This window comes from Sylvia atricapilla, chromosome 8 (genome assembly GCF_009819655.1).
Source record: "Sylvia atricapilla isolate bSylAtr1 chromosome 8, bSylAtr1.pri, whole genome shotgun sequence".
NCBI classification, from domain to species: domain Eukaryota; kingdom Metazoa; phylum Chordata; class Aves; order Passeriformes; family Sylviidae; genus Sylvia; species Sylvia atricapilla.
The window spans coordinates 27,191,462-27,205,054 of NC_089147.1; the positions used below are offsets into that span (position 1 = coordinate 27,191,462).

Here is a 13,593-nt window from a genome sequence, read left to right on the forward strand (position 1 = left end):
TTGAATGACCCTGATTGCAAATCCACTTTGTCAGACACCATGTGCAGGTGTAAGAAGCTACTTGAACCATGAGGTACATATTAAAATAACATTCAGAAACCTGAATAGAAGTGGTCTTTTTTAAGACCATTACTGAGAACACACTGGTTAAAACATTTCATTATTGTTTGATCTCATACACTGCATTTACAGACAACTGCTGGAAAAATCAATTGTTTTCATATCTGCATAGCTATGAGTGGTCTTTGTAAGCAGATAAAGGACAAGAGGAAAGGGCTAAAGGCAACAGAAGATAGTGCTACTATTTGAAAGCATGAAATAACAGGCAAATTTCCATCCTTACACACCCACACCTCACACCAGGTCCTAAAGTCTCCTGCCTTCTTTCCATCTGAGAGCACTGCATGCAGCCTGTTCTAGAAATGTCAACTATCAGGTGACAACTTGCTGTTTCATTATGTGAAAGACACATTAAATTCGTTTTGGTGATTGACTCTGGTGATTGTAGCTAGATAATAGTGATTATTACTGGAATATTTCCATTCCAGAATATATAAAGGGCAATAATCAGCAGTTCCACATCACCAAACTAGCTCCTTTTAGTGGGGAAGACTGTCATTAACCATGGGTTACTTGAAGTTGGATAGCAGTGCACAGGCTAACAGTAGGCACTAGTCCAGCAGAATGAATTGGGAGAGAAGGGAGAGGCATGCTATGAATCACTGGTAATAGAGTGTAGGCATTATCTTTCTCCAGACACAAAAGCAACAATTACATTTGGCTGCTGTTCCAAAATGATGCCTCATTCCCTTTCTCTCCACAACCCCCCCTCTGCCCCCAGCCCCCTAACTCTCCCAATGAAATTGCATGAACCTCCTTCAAAGCGTAACCTTAGGACCAGAAACCTGTTTAAAATCAAGCAGGGATTTGCTGCAGCATCCAAGAGCCCAACAATTAGCATGTGTAACTTTGCAGTGATAAAAAGTGAACCAACAACAAAATGAGCTCTGGAAATGTTAAATTAATGAAGCAGACAACAGACATCCCTGCTGGGTAATTTACCAGAGTCTTAGGCTCTGGAACTGTATCTTAATGTACAATAATCAGTCTCTCTGATACTTTTTTTTCTGCTTCACCCCTCCTGAAAGGCCCATGACCTTACCGGATGATGCTGTTACAGTGGCCACAGAGAGGGGTTCGGCTGCTGGCTGGAAAACGCTCCGCCCTCTGAACCGTCCCCCGGGCCAATGCAGGGGGCTGGGAAGAAGGCGAAACTGGAGACGGGTAAGCAGAAATTGTGGCAGGAGATGGCACTGGAGCACCCCTTGGTAGGATGTGCTTCGTGACAGTGGTGGTGGATTTTCCAGGTGCAAATTTCTGGGAAAAGGAGTCATCTGTTACCCAGGGAGGGCGACTCGCAGGCTCCGTGTTGGCAGGGACGTAGGAATGAACTGGCGCTGGCGCTGTTTTAAGTATCCCAAAAGAAACCAAGAAGGATTTTAAAGTCTTTTTCTTCTACTGTCAATACAGCAACACTTACCAAAGGGTACTCCACGACACACATACAATAAAAGCTTTAGGTGATAGTTAATTATGGCCTGTCCCACTGTTGCTCATTTATTCTGGGCTGAAACCAAGGGTATCAGCACAATCACTGACTTAACACACAATTACAGAAATCATTGCTTAGTGGATTTTACAGATTTCACGGAGACCACTGTAAAGAGCATCTCTTCATTTTCCAACAGGAATGGATATGACAATTCTGTGATAATTTCAGACTGCTACATACTCTGTTTAAAATAGAGGTTAAAAATAGAAAAGCCAGATAATATAGTAAAGTTTTAGATAGTATTCCCCAGAATTTCAGTAAGTTATACGTAACTTTTGATCTCAATTTATTAATTAAAATACAACATATTATACAGATGTCGCTGGTATCTATAATTTGTAGGTTTATTCCTAGGTTTTTTGAAGAAAAACAGGCTCCCACAGGGAACACAGAGATAGAGAGCACTGGAAGCAATACTGAGGGAGACAATTCAGCTCACATGACCAGCAAGATAAAGCCAACAGCACTTAGAGGAAGGCCAGACTTGCGGTTATGACTGATCTCAGTTCAGCTCTTGGCTCTGCCACAAACTTCCTGTACAACTTTGGGCAAAGCAAAGTGTGTCTGCGCCTCAGTTCCTGTGTGTAAACCAGTGTATTATCCTTTCTCTCTTCCAGCCTTTGACTAGCACATAAACCCTTCAGTGTAGTCTGTCTCTGTTTGTGTGCACCAGGCTCTAATCTTGGGTGGAGCTTTATCACATTAAAATAAGCAGGAGCCAGGGGCTGCACATACTGACAAGTTTTCCCATTGCCCTGCTCTTTTCAAAACGTCAGAGCTTGCATTATGTAGGACTGAAGTTACTGCCCAAGAAACAGCCTCAGTTTGCCAAGTACAGGAGCACTAAAAGCAGTTTCTCTTTGCAAGGAAAACAAAGCAAATGATTGAAAAGAAGCTTGGAGAGCTGAAGTGTTTTGCCCAAATGAGAGAGCGCAGGTTTGGGAACAGAAGCCAATTCTCCAGCAGTCTGGGCAAACATTTCACACAGCAGATCCCGGCACCAAGAAAATCGTGACCGAATACAACATGTACAGGTTTAAGGGGCTTGCAGGAGGTATTGCAGCCAAGAGGGTTCTGAAAGTAGCATGGATCTTTCTGAATAATTAAGTGCTGAGAAGATTATGTTCGACTTAACACCCCTCCCTCAGCCCACACGCTGCCACATAATTACTTACACTGATTATTGGCAATTTGCAAGTGCTTAAACTGCATATATATATAAATGCACCGTGATCACCCTTGTGATCTTTTTATTGAGGTCAGAGTTGAATATAGTGCATTTTCTCGATAAAAATTTCTTATGGTACAGCATCAGCAATGTTTCTGCTTCATGAAATTGTATCCCACCTTAGCTTGAGGCTTCTTTTTTTCTTAACTTGGAAATGGTAAACAGTATTTAAAGATTTCAGAACTGAGTTTATATGCAATCTCTTTAGATCCTGAGGCTCTTGCTATTTATGTATTATGGTATTAAGTTAGGCAAAATTAGAAGTTAATATTTCATCTCTAATTGGCGAGTTTGAAAGGCTCCCACCTATCAGGCTAATAAAGTGAGGTGACTTCAGCTCACTTCACTGCATTCTCTCTACCTTCTATTTCTTTTCAGTCTTTCTTTTCTGTTTGCCACAGTAAAATAAAGAAACAGAAAAAGGTAAAGTAAAATAAAACAACAAAATAGGATTTTTTTTCCCAGTTGCTAAAAGAAAGTACTGGAAGAATTAGGGCAAAATGACAAATGCTGGGTGTTAGCATCTGCTCTGAGTTCTATTTTCAGCTGTTATCATTTAATTTTACAGGCCTGATTTATTACAATACATTTTCCTCCTGTGAACAAAGTGGAATTACTATTGCTTCAAAACAGTATCACCGCAATATGTTAGAAAGATTTCACTAACTTTGAGATTTTAGCAATTGTTATTAAAAGGGAATTATCTTACTCTCTTAGAACTACAGCCCTAAACTTATATGAACAATTTTTTTTGTCTTAGGAGCTACTGCCATACACATTCACCTTGAATGTTTATGTATTTCAAAAAGTCTCCCAATGCTAATCAGCATAAAAAGGAGCTGTTTGCTGCTAAAGAAGTACTAAGATTCAGTATATCAGAGAATATATTCTCAAAATACCAGATTCAGTATAACAGAGAACATATTCTCAAAATACCAGTATTGCACGAGTTGACCATTAACTGTTAAAAAATGAATACTTCAAATAACTCAGCAACTTAGCCTCTACCACCTAGTTCAGCCCTCATGTTCTCTCAGAACAGGCAAGAATGAATGGGATCATTGTTATCCCGAGAGAATGGCAGGAGAAGAGCTCTCTCTTAACAGGAGTTGGAACAAGCCAATTCCTTGCTTCTGGGGAAGTTGGAATTCTCCCCCTCAGCTCTTCATTTATGTCTATGGCTATTTTCTCTCCAGACAAAAAGGCACAATACCAAGACTCATTTAGTAAAGCAAAGATTTATAGAGTCTCAAATGCTTTGGTCACACAGTGACTTGACTGTGAGAACATTTTTTTCTTTCTTTTCCCCTTTGTTAGTAGATGACGTAAGTGTTACTCTTTATTATTTTCAGTAACAAATTAAATTAATAACCACAACTGATATGGCTTGCTCTACAAGTAGTGGCCACATCCTTGAAGCCCAAAGTTTTCCCATATTCTATTACAGTACAGAACAGATGACAGACAAAGCAGATGATGTTTTATAGGGAGACACTGTTCTTATTTAGGGGAACTAAAAATGAAATAAAGCTATGGAAGCTGCTGTTTTAGTATTGAAGGTGGTTCAATATAAAGTTCATTAAGAACTGTGGGAATCTCTCTACCGATTCCTAAAAGAGCAGATCAAGCCTTTACACTTGAGCAATTTTGCATACACAAGTAGGCCCAGTTGGATTTAGGGATTTAAAAGGAAAGATCTGCTTTCTTACATTTAGGTATTGTGTTACAAGAACTGGAGCTGGAGAGGCTTGGGATATGTGAAAGGTTCTGGTCTGGGAAAGCCTCCGGGAAAGGAATACCCAGGGATGTTCTGCCATCTAGTGGGCCTTGTTCAGAAGAGAAGTCCGTGCTCCTTTACAAAATGGGTTATGAAATTTAGGGAAAAGATTTCAGAGTTCACAGCTTTCTCTACTGGAAAAGATGGAAGATCTTTAGCACCAGTAGATTTCCCACCTGAGTTAGGTTAGGGAAAGTGTAGACTGCCTAATAAATCCCATCTGAGCCGGATACTCAACAATGCAGTTTCATTTTGGGCCTTCTTTCTGTTTATTCGGCGTTTTTTCTTCAATCTGACAGATTAAAATAGCCTTGTAAATCCTCTCACTGACAGATTCAGGTGTCTCCACATTGGATATACGAGCCTGTTGATTGGTGTTTTAATCTGGAAGTTGCTGCTGCACATTTCCAAGGGAAGCCAGTCATTGACAGAGTTGGACAAAGAAGTTTTCTGTCTTGCTGGTTTGTTTCTAAGTACTGTTGATTTTCACATTTGTGACAGGAAATGTCATTTCCTCCATTTCTTCCCATGTGCTCTGCAACTGTCTCTGAGGCCAGCTCATGTTCCAAAATTACTCTGAAGTGCTACTACATCACATTTAGAACACTTCAAAAAGATAACAAAACAAGAACCAAGTATCTTCACTAAAATCTCTGCCTGGAACCTCTCTTGTACCTGAGTCACTTTAGGGTTCAGTTATGCAGGTATTTCAGAATCCCTTATTGAATATTTCAAACTCCTAAACAGTACAAGAGGACTTTTTCTTTCTCTGCCAACTATTTAAGCCTTCATTGAGAGGCAATGAGGCTCAAGAGCAGCAGCATAAGGAATTGCAAAGGAACACCAGCAATGTAAGGAAGTGCAAAGAAGATGCCCAACCCATGAGAAAACAAAAGCCTCTCCTCTTAGTCCAAGTAGAATTCAACCGCCAGCTTTGACTTTACCAGATCCAGCCAATAACTGGAAATAGCTGCAGATGTATTTCTGTGGCAGGTTTGTATACTGAACTGGAGTTTGTATTTTCCCAAATGAGCACAGGGCTTAACATCAGTCAGTGTATTTAGGAGGTATTTTGACTTGCCACAGTTTCCTCTCTTCTGCATTATAGAAATAAATCTGCTGCTGTCATCTTCCAAATCAAAAATAATAGCATTCCCCTTCAGTGAGAACATGGTATACATTGGTGCATTTAACCAAAAGCAATTGAGGAGGAGCTGAAGGTTTATTTACTTTGAGACCCTTAATTAGCTCATGAGAGCTCTGACTTGACTTTTCCTACCTTTATGTCTCACATATAAAGATCAGTTGATTTGTCTGTCTGCTTTATGTCTAAAATTCCTGCATTTGTTTAATTTCATAGATCCAGAAATAGAACATTAGAGAAGAGAGAATAAACTTGGTCTGTTAGAATTCTTGGCCTTTTCATATTTATTTGACTGTAAAGATATAAATCAACTTTTTAATTCTCATGCTAAGATCAGAAAAACCTTAATTTGAAACAGAACTGCCTTTAGACTTATTTTGCTGCCTCATTTAATTAATTCAGTTTGAATGTTCACATTTTGGTCATCATTGGTTTTAAAAGCTTGGTCCATTTGTAACACATTAATGCCAAGAGAATTTAAATAATATCAAGGAGCATATTTTCCAAATGAATGAATAACCAAATATATTTCTTAAGTTACTAGATCTCTGGGAAATGCAGTAGCATTATGATGTGCTTTAATACCTCATTCTTTATTTCAAATATAAGCCCAAGTTTGAGAAATTCAATATATGGTCTTACCTATTTTGCAAACATATCCTACTCAAGCAAACTCCACTTATTCTACCTCCATCCTGAACTGTGCATTTTTAGCCATTTTATCAATTCTGTAATGTCACTGGGCTGCTAGTTGGATACACTGTTATTTTTCAAAAGCATTTCTTCTGAAAAATCAGGCTACACATTTTTTATTTGACTTTTTCCTTGCTTTTACTTTTCCTTCTGTTTGTTTCACATTTTAACTCCAAAGCACAATAGAAATACAACATAATCCTCAGTCTTCAGATAATCTGAAGCAAAACTAGCAACATTTAGTCTCACAGAAATACTTTCTGATAAGTCAGTGTACAAAATGTGTGCTTTCTACAAAAGAAATGTGTGAGTATTTTTTTCTGAATCTTTTCAGTACTTTGAAGGCTCCTTACCTGGCTGGTAGACAGAGGGCTTTATGCTGGCAGTAGTAACAACTCTCATTTTTGAAGCAGCAGAAGGAGCAGGACTTTCACTGTAGCTTCCAGAAACTGGCATTGGTGTATATGACTGGGTTGTGTTTCTAAAAGCAAAATGTAGGTGTGAAAAACTTCACAAACAGCAAAAGTTATTGATGATGAAGTAACAGATCCGGCAGGGTCCAGAGCACTCCAAGAGGAGCTGTCTGTGAGAACTACAGAGAGAATGCTGGGAGATTCACTGGTCATTATCATTGCAAAGGAAGGCTTGGACAATTCTTTGGAAACAAAAAATTAGTGAAATAAGGATTTTAAGTAATGGCAAGTTTGCTGTTGTTGTCAAGTAAATAGCTTGCTGAGGAAATATGACAAATTTGAAACTCTCAGTTTAACAAGGGATCAAACTTCACAAAGCTGCATAAAAGTTTATGTTTTCTGTTCCTCTGCAAACAGGAAGGCCTGGTCTTGTCCATGACCAATCAATGAAGGATATCTGGACTTAAAAATGTACTTGCTCAGCACAGTCACTACTATTACAAATTCTAATTAGTCTTTTTATACTGTCATACTCTTTGACCTTTAAATTTTTTCCTGAAACTATCTTTTGTCTTTTCAGACTGACACCAAAATTTACATAATTTTTCCTAATGTTCAGATTCATCCTTCAGAAAAAAACATTATATGCAATATCATGATACAGTTTCTTGCAGTCCTAGAATAAAAACATTTCCTCAGGATTCCAAACATCACTAAGAAACAGATTAAAAAATACGCCTTTTCTATCTGCCAGTCACTTGGGATGATTCTGTTTGTTGTGCCTTTGCTTCACAGACTGCTAAAAGAGCATTCCAGTCAAAGCAAGCAAGAGAAAATAAAGAAGTACAAGGAAGGGAAGCAACAAATAATGAAATATGTGCAATAAGAAAAACCTATTCAACCACAGAACATCCTTCTGACTCACCCTGAAAACACAGTTCTGCTTTTTTTTTTCTCCTCAGTGTCACTCTCCCTGTGATCTATTTGTGCTGACAATTAAGGAGTTATTTCCATAGTGGGTTTGTCTATAGGAAAACATTTGTCAGCATATGAAAAGAAGCATTCATTTTGCAGACTATTGGTCCATCTTGACTTTACTTTCTTTAACAGTGGAAACAGATGTTATCTGGAGAAAACATGTTATAATCTTACCTGGCAAACCCAGCAGATTTCTTTCAGTACAGGTAATAAACATTCTGAGAAATGGAAACTTCCAATTTTTCATTTTGAACAAAATAAGGCTGTCCTCAATGTAGGTCTTTGCTGCTCTGACAGTGTTTCTACTATAGATTGAGTTTCCATAGCATTGCTGCCTCAGGCTAGTTTATTTTGTCTATTTAGCAAGATCTAGAAACTTAGCTATTGCTACAGTGGCTACAGCTAATTATTTCTGTACCCAGTCCAGGGCTTAGGCCTGGATTTGGGTCCACTATACCATGAGTGAACACAACTCTCCAAGATAAACTATTTTAGTGGGTTTGTATTCACTGTAAATTCTGTTGTGAACCGTGCTGTGATTCTGTGACTGCCAAAGCTGTTCTAAGCAATGTAAAACTTCCTGTTGTCCATTCTTACTGTCTATTTGCTGATGATACCTCCTGTGTGGTGACTAGGAAGCCTGGGATCACTGGACAAAGGCCATTGCTCCTGCCACAGCACAGGGACACGGACACTGTGGGCACACTGGCTTCACCCACAGATTTCAAAATGCCATCAGTTAGCATCATAAGCTAAACACACCATCTAAAGACTTGTCCTTGGTTTAAAATCTGCTGCCCAGGGTAAACTAGACAGCTCAGTGCTTCATAGTTATAATGTGGGTTAAAAGATTTTAAAATGATGTGTCACACAGCCTTAATCTGAACATTTCATCCAGTCAGGAAAGTCTGCTCCCAGGAACACAGGTCCAGTGGTTAGAAAGACTCATTTGAATCTCTCTTAATGTACAAAATAAATAAACAAGTTCTGAATCAGATTAGTAATACTTAGACTGTCATGAAGAAAAATGGTTATTTGAAATTCAAGTGTTTCCCAAATGTAACAGCATAGTAAAACCATACCCCAGATCTCCTTGTGTTCAGGGAAATGAAGCTGAAAAAAACCCCAAAACACGCCCCCCGTTCATAGTACTAAAATCATAGCAAAATTAAAAGAAGTACTGAACCCCCTTAACTCTTTTACATGAGTATGATGCATATTAAATACAGTAAGGAAGATAAGAAGGCTTGTCAAAGAGAAATAAAGGCTTACACTACATCATTAAGGGTTTAGTGAAATAAAAGATTTATCAGAATTTCTGCTGAAGAAAAGGAAATGGCATGTGATTAAAAGAACCAAAAATAAAGAAAGAAACAAGAAAGAAAGAAGAAAATTAAGAAAGAATAAAAAGATGTTGTAAGGACCAAAGATGCTTTAATGGGTCAAGAAGCACTGGCATCTCAAAAAGCAGTGAAAGCAACCTTATTGAATTTATCTGCAGCAGTCAATGGCACGTGACACGCAGCAAATTAAATACCGGCTCTGAAAACTATTAGTTGTCAGAAAAAGAAAGAGTAAATTTTTCTAAGCAAATCATTTTTATGTTAACGCTTCACTAGATGGCTACTAGTAGCAATAAACTGGTTTGTTAAGTGTTTTTAAGGTAGAATAGCTGCACAAAACATTTTTATACCTCTGCTTTGACTGGTAGCTGATGGAGGTGGAAGAATGCCGGTTGAAACTAAAATGAGACAAAAGTGGTATTTGAAAAAAATACACACAAACAATTGAGATATTTTGCCCTACCATGAATTTCCTACAAGTAAGAAGTGCTCTCAAATGCTAAAATAAACAACATGTACATATTTTTAATCATATGAGTATTACATTAAATTTTGTTTTCTTATTTAAGCTGGGAATCACAGTGAAACCTGAAGAGTGGTAACATAAGTCAATGAGCTGAGTATATTGTTCCAGAAGTCACTCTCATCTGATCTTGTCATTTGGTTGTGGAACTCCAATTACTTTATATTATAAAAATAATATATCCGATTATTTTTATTAGCACAAAAAAATAAATACGAGGGATTTTTCTCAGGGTCGTAGGTTTCCATTGCATCTAATCTGAAAAGCAAACCTTGAATGAACAAAGGCCAAAGATCAGGGAAATGCCCCAGCTTATGAGGCAGCTCAGACAACCCCATGGAAAGAACAGGCTGGCGTAGTTGAAGGAAAAACATCAACCCACCATGTTCAAGTTTTGCCTTGCAGAACCTTTCTACTGCTACGGTCTTAGGCAAACAGGGAGATTTTATTTTTTTCTTGGGGAAGCAGCGTAATTTCAGAACATAAATGAGTCATTTATGCAAATACAGGAAGTACTTGAAAGCCTGCACAATGTATGATCTGAGAAAGAAAAGGATTCAGAATGAACAGACTCCTGTCTGAAGGGCAGTGCGGGGCTCCATGGCATCAATCCCATCCCACAGGGGCACAGCCCACATTTCCCAGAATCACCAGGAGTCTGCCTTGTGCCAGTTATTTTCCCAACTTCTGGAGGAGAGTTTTTCTTCCTTTTAGCTTTTAAAACTTCCAAAAGGAAGTTTTACTTCCTTTTACCTTTTTCTTCCTTTCTTTCCTTTTACCACAGTGCTTGGATTAAAATCTCCAGATCAGATGCTACACTTGACTTTTAGAAGCATAATTGTAACTCTTTCCATTGTTTCTCCTGATTTTGTATTCCCAGAGTGCTTTTGCATGGGGAGCCCTGCTTTAACCCTCTGGATGAATAACCCATCCCTAAAGAGCTTCAAGCTTATTCAAAATTCTCCTGCTGTGCTTGCTTCCTTTAAAAGTAATATTGTAAGTGGAACAGATAACAGTAAGTCAAATTTCACTGCAGATGTAAAAGAGTAACACAGTCTGTTAAAGATTAGTGATTTACTTCAAACACTCCTCTTCAGGAACATTATAAAGATTTTACTCATGTTAAGTGTTATGCATATGCTCACAAAAGCTAAGTCACTACAGAAATGGATCTACTAAAGTTTTAAATCAGATTTAAATAGTAGAGGATATTGATCAAGAAATCCTCCTGAGTTTTCTTAGTGGATATTTTTAAAGCATCTAAAAGGAAAAAAAAACACCAAACACCGGAATAATGGTGATAAAATCTCAGCCTCATCTACCTAAGAATATCCCTGTCCTGTAAAACAGTGCTGTCATTAAGGTCATCCATATTTTATTTTGAAATAAAATTATATTAAATGCTCAATACTCCTCTGGTATATGTTAGGCTGAAACTGGATTTTTAAGTCTGTATTTCGGCGTGCTAAAGCACTGCTTGATTTCTAATTGAAAACTACCAGACGCTCAAAAATTAGAATTATAAATCAATTTAGAAGCCAGTTTTAGTCCCTTACATTTGAATACAGTAGCTATAATACACAACACTTTTTAAAACAAACATGGAAGAAGTGCACCAAGATAAAGAACCTATTCCAGCTGTAAGACAGCCATCCAAAACCAACCAACCAACCAACCATAATTTGCTTCTTGTACTTGATTATCAGGGAACCAAATTTTTACAGGTCGTACAAGTCTCTGATTTGCCCTTCTGTCCCAAGACTTGCAGAAGTCCAGACAGTAACACGGGAACCAGTAACAGGGAACCAGATGACAACATCACACTTGTGTCATCTGTTGATGAAGCAGCAGTGTATTAAGATGATATGCTGTAGATCTTTTATATGTGACCAAAATAATTGCCAGGAGCCAGCAAGAGGTTTTAGGAGTCTGATTAAAGCATTTCTTTTTGAAATGGACAGCTGTTTTCCATAGAGTCGCAGAATCTTGGAGGCCTCAGGAAGAATCTGATCTAACCTGCTGAAAGCAAGGCCAGCTCTGAGGTCAGACCAAGTTGCTCCATGTTTTAGCCAGTGGTGTCTTGAAAACCTTCAAGAGTGGAGAGACAGCCTCTCCAGACAAGTCACACTTCCTTTCAGAGGGGCAGGAAAAGCAGCAATGGTCCATCCCAATTTACTAATTTACTTTCAATTCACATGTCTCAATATCGCAATGTCATCTTTTTTCCCTCATTAAAATTTGTTTCACACTGATTAATCCATATTGGTACATAACTACAAATGAATTTATATGGTTTCCAGGCCTCACACTGCTTCCCTTCTCCCATTAAATGGGTATGAAATTTAAGGGAAATGGGAAAAAGCTCAGTCAAAAACTAGTATTACATTAGCTCTAATAAAGACATGCAAGTAGTGTCAGCTAGTACTGGTTACCTTTATACTAATTTATTAGCTGTTTCTGTGTAAATTATGCATAACTGGTGCCTAACTTGCCCCTGCTCACGGAACTAGATGGTCTTTAAGATCCTTCCCTGCCCAATTCATTCAATGATTCCATGATTTCCGTGGCAGGAATGAAAACAAGATGGGTCCTAAGATGTAGACTGTTGAAACAAGAATAGACATGCTCTGTCTTGCCAGAGTAATCACCAAAGCTTCTATTTAATTTCATCTTCTGACCAATGGAGGTATTTCAATCTTCAGCTGAGAGAAACTCTAAAATCTAGTCTTTTCTGTATCTCAGGAGAAATGATAGGTTTTGCATGCCAGCGTTTAATGAAACTCAAACATGCAGTTATTATTGCTCAGAAGGCAAGGAATCTTACCTGAATACAAGGGGCTTCTTGAAACAAAAGTTACAATTGGTGAACTTCCACTTATCAGCAGCTAATTTTATTTCTTATGTTTTATTAGCTCCAGACTGGGATTACTTCCCCTATGTAATTCCCATGGCTGTAAACAGACATGTTCACATCTTAAAACTGAAAACTCTTCTGATGTTTTGTTCTGCAGCTATTTCAGTTTTGCATTGGTTTCAGTGACATGAAGCCAGCCAAACTGCTATTAAATACTACCTCTGCCAAACACTTAACTGTTCTGTGATTCTCTTGAGAAAGACCATTATACTTCTTGGTGTGAAGCCTTCAAACTTGTGCCCTTTGTCCACTTCAAAACTCACCTTTGGGTGATTCCTAACTATTTTTTTATATAAAGGTAAGACACACATGGGAAATTAAAATCTCACATGTATTGATGATTTAGTTTTTCACTATTTCTGAAGACTGTTCAAATGAGTCTTAAAATCTACTGCTTTTTCCTCTGTTAGTTGTCAAAGTGTTATGAAAGCAGTGAAAAGGCTTGGAAGGGAGGCAGTACAGGAGCATTCTCTCTTTCTAGTGATAAAACATTCCTGTCATCCTGCATTTTCACCAAGAAAAAAAAAGGTCCATCATTCTCACCCAGTGTCTCTAGACAAGTATTTTCATTTCACAATGGCAAAAGCAGCACAAACCAACCAAGTGAAACACCTCTGTTCCAAGAGGACCTTGTGGTCACATATCCCACATCTAAAACATAGCTGTTTCCTAGCTGGGTCGTCATAAGGAAGATAAGGAAGGGGTGATTCCTTTAAACACATTGTGCTTTTTCTCTCCCAAGTCAATCCCTTCAGAAACTGAAAACCTCAGATCAGAGAGCATAATACAAAATCAAAACAGATTAGGTTAAAAGAAGAGAGCTTTACAGATATACCTAGACTGAGATGAGATAGCAGATGAAATAGTGGAAGCTGCTAACGACATGTTCTTGTGCCCATGGAAAGGCTTAGGCTGGGAAAGAGAGCTGGGGGCTGCAAGGACTCTGCAGAAGACACATAAAAGCAGGA

The 13,593-nt window shown here is 38.2% G+C and overlaps 2 protein-coding genes across 6 annotated transcripts in view; one reads left to right on the top strand and one right to left on the bottom strand.

Annotated features, from left to right (window-relative positions):
• The window catches only part of MMRN2 (multimerin 2), a 207,640-nt gene that overhangs the window by 115,488 nt on the left and 78,559 nt on the right, over window positions 1-13,593 (top strand). The window lies entirely within an intron of this gene.
• Window positions 1-13,593, bottom strand: part of LDB3 (LIM domain binding 3) — a 104,254-nt gene that overhangs the window by 5,388 nt on the left and 85,273 nt on the right. For 4 of the 5 annotated variants that reach the window (XM_066324202.1, XM_066324203.1, XM_066324205.1 and 1 more), the window contains 2 exons: window positions 6,808-6,935; window positions 1,163-1,463 (listed from right to left, as the gene is read on the bottom strand). In XM_066324202.1, the coding sequence (XP_066180299.1) occupies window positions 1,163-1,463; window positions 6,808-6,935 (429 nt within the window). Of the gene's footprint in view, window positions 1-1,162; window positions 1,464-6,807; window positions 6,936-9,538; window positions 9,587-13,460; window positions 13,569-13,593 lie in introns of all 5 variants that reach the window. The other variant, XM_066324207.1, reaches the window with a different exon arrangement.